The sequence below is a fragment of the Mesitornis unicolor genome, unplaced genomic scaffold, assembly GCF_000695765.1.
Source record: "Mesitornis unicolor isolate BGI_N332 unplaced genomic scaffold, ASM69576v1 scaffold42477, whole genome shotgun sequence".
Taxonomy (NCBI): Eukaryota; Metazoa; Chordata; class Aves; order Mesitornithiformes; family Mesitornithidae; genus Mesitornis; species Mesitornis unicolor.
The window spans coordinates 1,098-1,816 of record NW_010197858.1 but is presented as its reverse complement, the minus strand read 5'-3'; the positions used below and the strand labels follow the sequence as shown (position 1 = coordinate 1,816).

General features: G+C 65.4%; 1 protein-coding gene across 1 annotated transcript in view; it reads right to left on the bottom strand.

Annotated features, from left to right (window-relative positions):
- The window catches only part of CILP2 (cartilage intermediate layer protein 2), a gene marked incomplete at both ends in the record, with an annotated part of 2,653 nt that overhangs the window by 1,010 nt on the left and 924 nt on the right, over positions 1–719 (bottom strand). The window contains 1 exon segment of the mRNA XM_010188937.1: positions 2–712. Coding sequence (XP_010187239.1) covers positions 2–712 — 711 coding nt within the window.

Sequence of the window (719 nt, the reverse complement as noted above, 5' to 3'; positions counted from 1 at the left end):
AGGCACCGTTGGGGCCTGTCACCACGCTGTCGAAGCGGCCCCAAGCCCGCGGGTTAGCGGGGAAGCCTGGCTGGGGCTCCAGATTGACCAGGCTGATGACCACCCCTTCCACTTGCTCGTTGGGGTTGAACTTCTCATTGCTGTAAGCCCTCACCTTGACGAAGCACCGGCGGGCCTCTGGCACATCCAGGTTGAAGAGGCGCCGCTCCCGAATCTCCAGGTTCCCCACCAGGAAGGTCCTCTCCTCCCTCTTCCCCCGGTGCCCCACCACTGGCCGGAGGACCCCCTCCTCCTCCCACAAGCCACTCGCGGGGTTCAAGGACCACAACTTCATCTTCTGCAGGTGCTCTGGCATCCAGACCTGCCCCGCATCCATCCGCACCTCCACCGGCCCTGTCTGCAGCGCCGCACCGCTTCCCCCTTCACGAAAATCCACAGCGAACATGCCGTAGGTGCGCAGGGGGACGATCTCCCCCTCAGCGTTGGCGAAGTTGAGGTCGCTGGAGGCGGCACTGACCGTTGCCACATCCCTGGGGTCCAGGAAGGTGACGCTGGCTTTGACGGTGCCGTTAAAGACCTCCCCGGAGGGGCGGAGGAAGGCACCAGCGGGAAGGACGAGCTCCCCAATGGGCTCCCGGCTGCTTGCCTCCCCCAGCGGGATGGCGTTGCTGCGGCTGCCGTCCAGCTCCACTGCCTCCTTCTTCCGCAGCATCTTCACC